Source organism: Wasmannia auropunctata, unplaced genomic scaffold (genome assembly GCF_000956235.1).
Source record: "Wasmannia auropunctata unplaced genomic scaffold, wasmannia.A_1.0 LD335710.1, whole genome shotgun sequence".
Classification (NCBI taxonomy): domain Eukaryota; kingdom Metazoa; phylum Arthropoda; class Insecta; order Hymenoptera; family Formicidae; genus Wasmannia; species Wasmannia auropunctata.
Window position 1 is genome coordinate 1 of NW_012027180.1, and position 796 is coordinate 796.

A 796-nucleotide genomic window follows, 5' to 3' on the forward strand; every position below is an offset into this window, starting at 1 on the left:
ACGTTAAATAAGATACGATTACTTTGTTCTACACATACATATAACTTGTATAACTTTTTTCTTGCAGCTACGTCAAATCGGTGATCGACACGTGCCATGTTCCGTTGAAGAACATCACACTTATGAGCCATAGTCTTGGCGCGCATATAAGTGATTTCGCCGCGAAGAACCTCCAGAAATTGGATTACGGCAAAATTCCGCTTCTCATCGGTACCGATCCCGCGGCTCCCATATTCGGTTTAAGAAATTGCAAGAACAGATTTTGTAAAAAAGATGCCGAACGTGTAGTAGCTCTTCACACGTCGGCTCTCGGTTTACAAAAATCTCTAGGTCATCTCGATTTGTGGTTTAATAACGGATTAAACCAACCAAAATGTGGTGGTAACTATGATATTTAACTTAAAAATAAACTATTCAGGGAAAACATCGTGAAGAAAATAGCTAATCAGAAAGAAATAATGTAGTACATACAAAACTACAAAATCAATTATCTTATATTCTACGAGATTGATATAATGATGGATGCAATTATTATTGTGATAAAAACGGAGTTTACAACCGCTGCGCCAAATTGAGTCCGTATTACGACCCATATAATTCTGCATATCAATTGCGCATCAAAATCAACTATCGTAAAACTTCAACTATCTGCCGATTTCTGGCAGCCAACAATGTATTACACAGTTTCAAAATAATACAAAAATTATAAAAAAATTACTATTAAAAATAAAAAGGGATGGCCACTTGTACGGAAACACCCTTGTAACATCCATTACTTTTTTCCCACCCCCTTAAA

General features: G+C 35.9%; 1 protein-coding gene across 1 annotated transcript; it reads left to right on the forward strand.

The window, feature by feature from the left end:
• Nucleotides 1-67: 67 nt before the first annotated feature.
• LOC105456326 (phospholipase A1-like) lies at nucleotides 68-398 on the forward strand (the record flags this gene model as incomplete). Its single annotated transcript, XM_011700278.1, has 1 exon — nucleotides 68-398. A coding segment is annotated over one exon (331 nt), but the record flags the coding sequence as incomplete, so codon positions are not given.
• Between the last annotated feature and the right edge of the window lie 398 nt (nucleotides 399-796).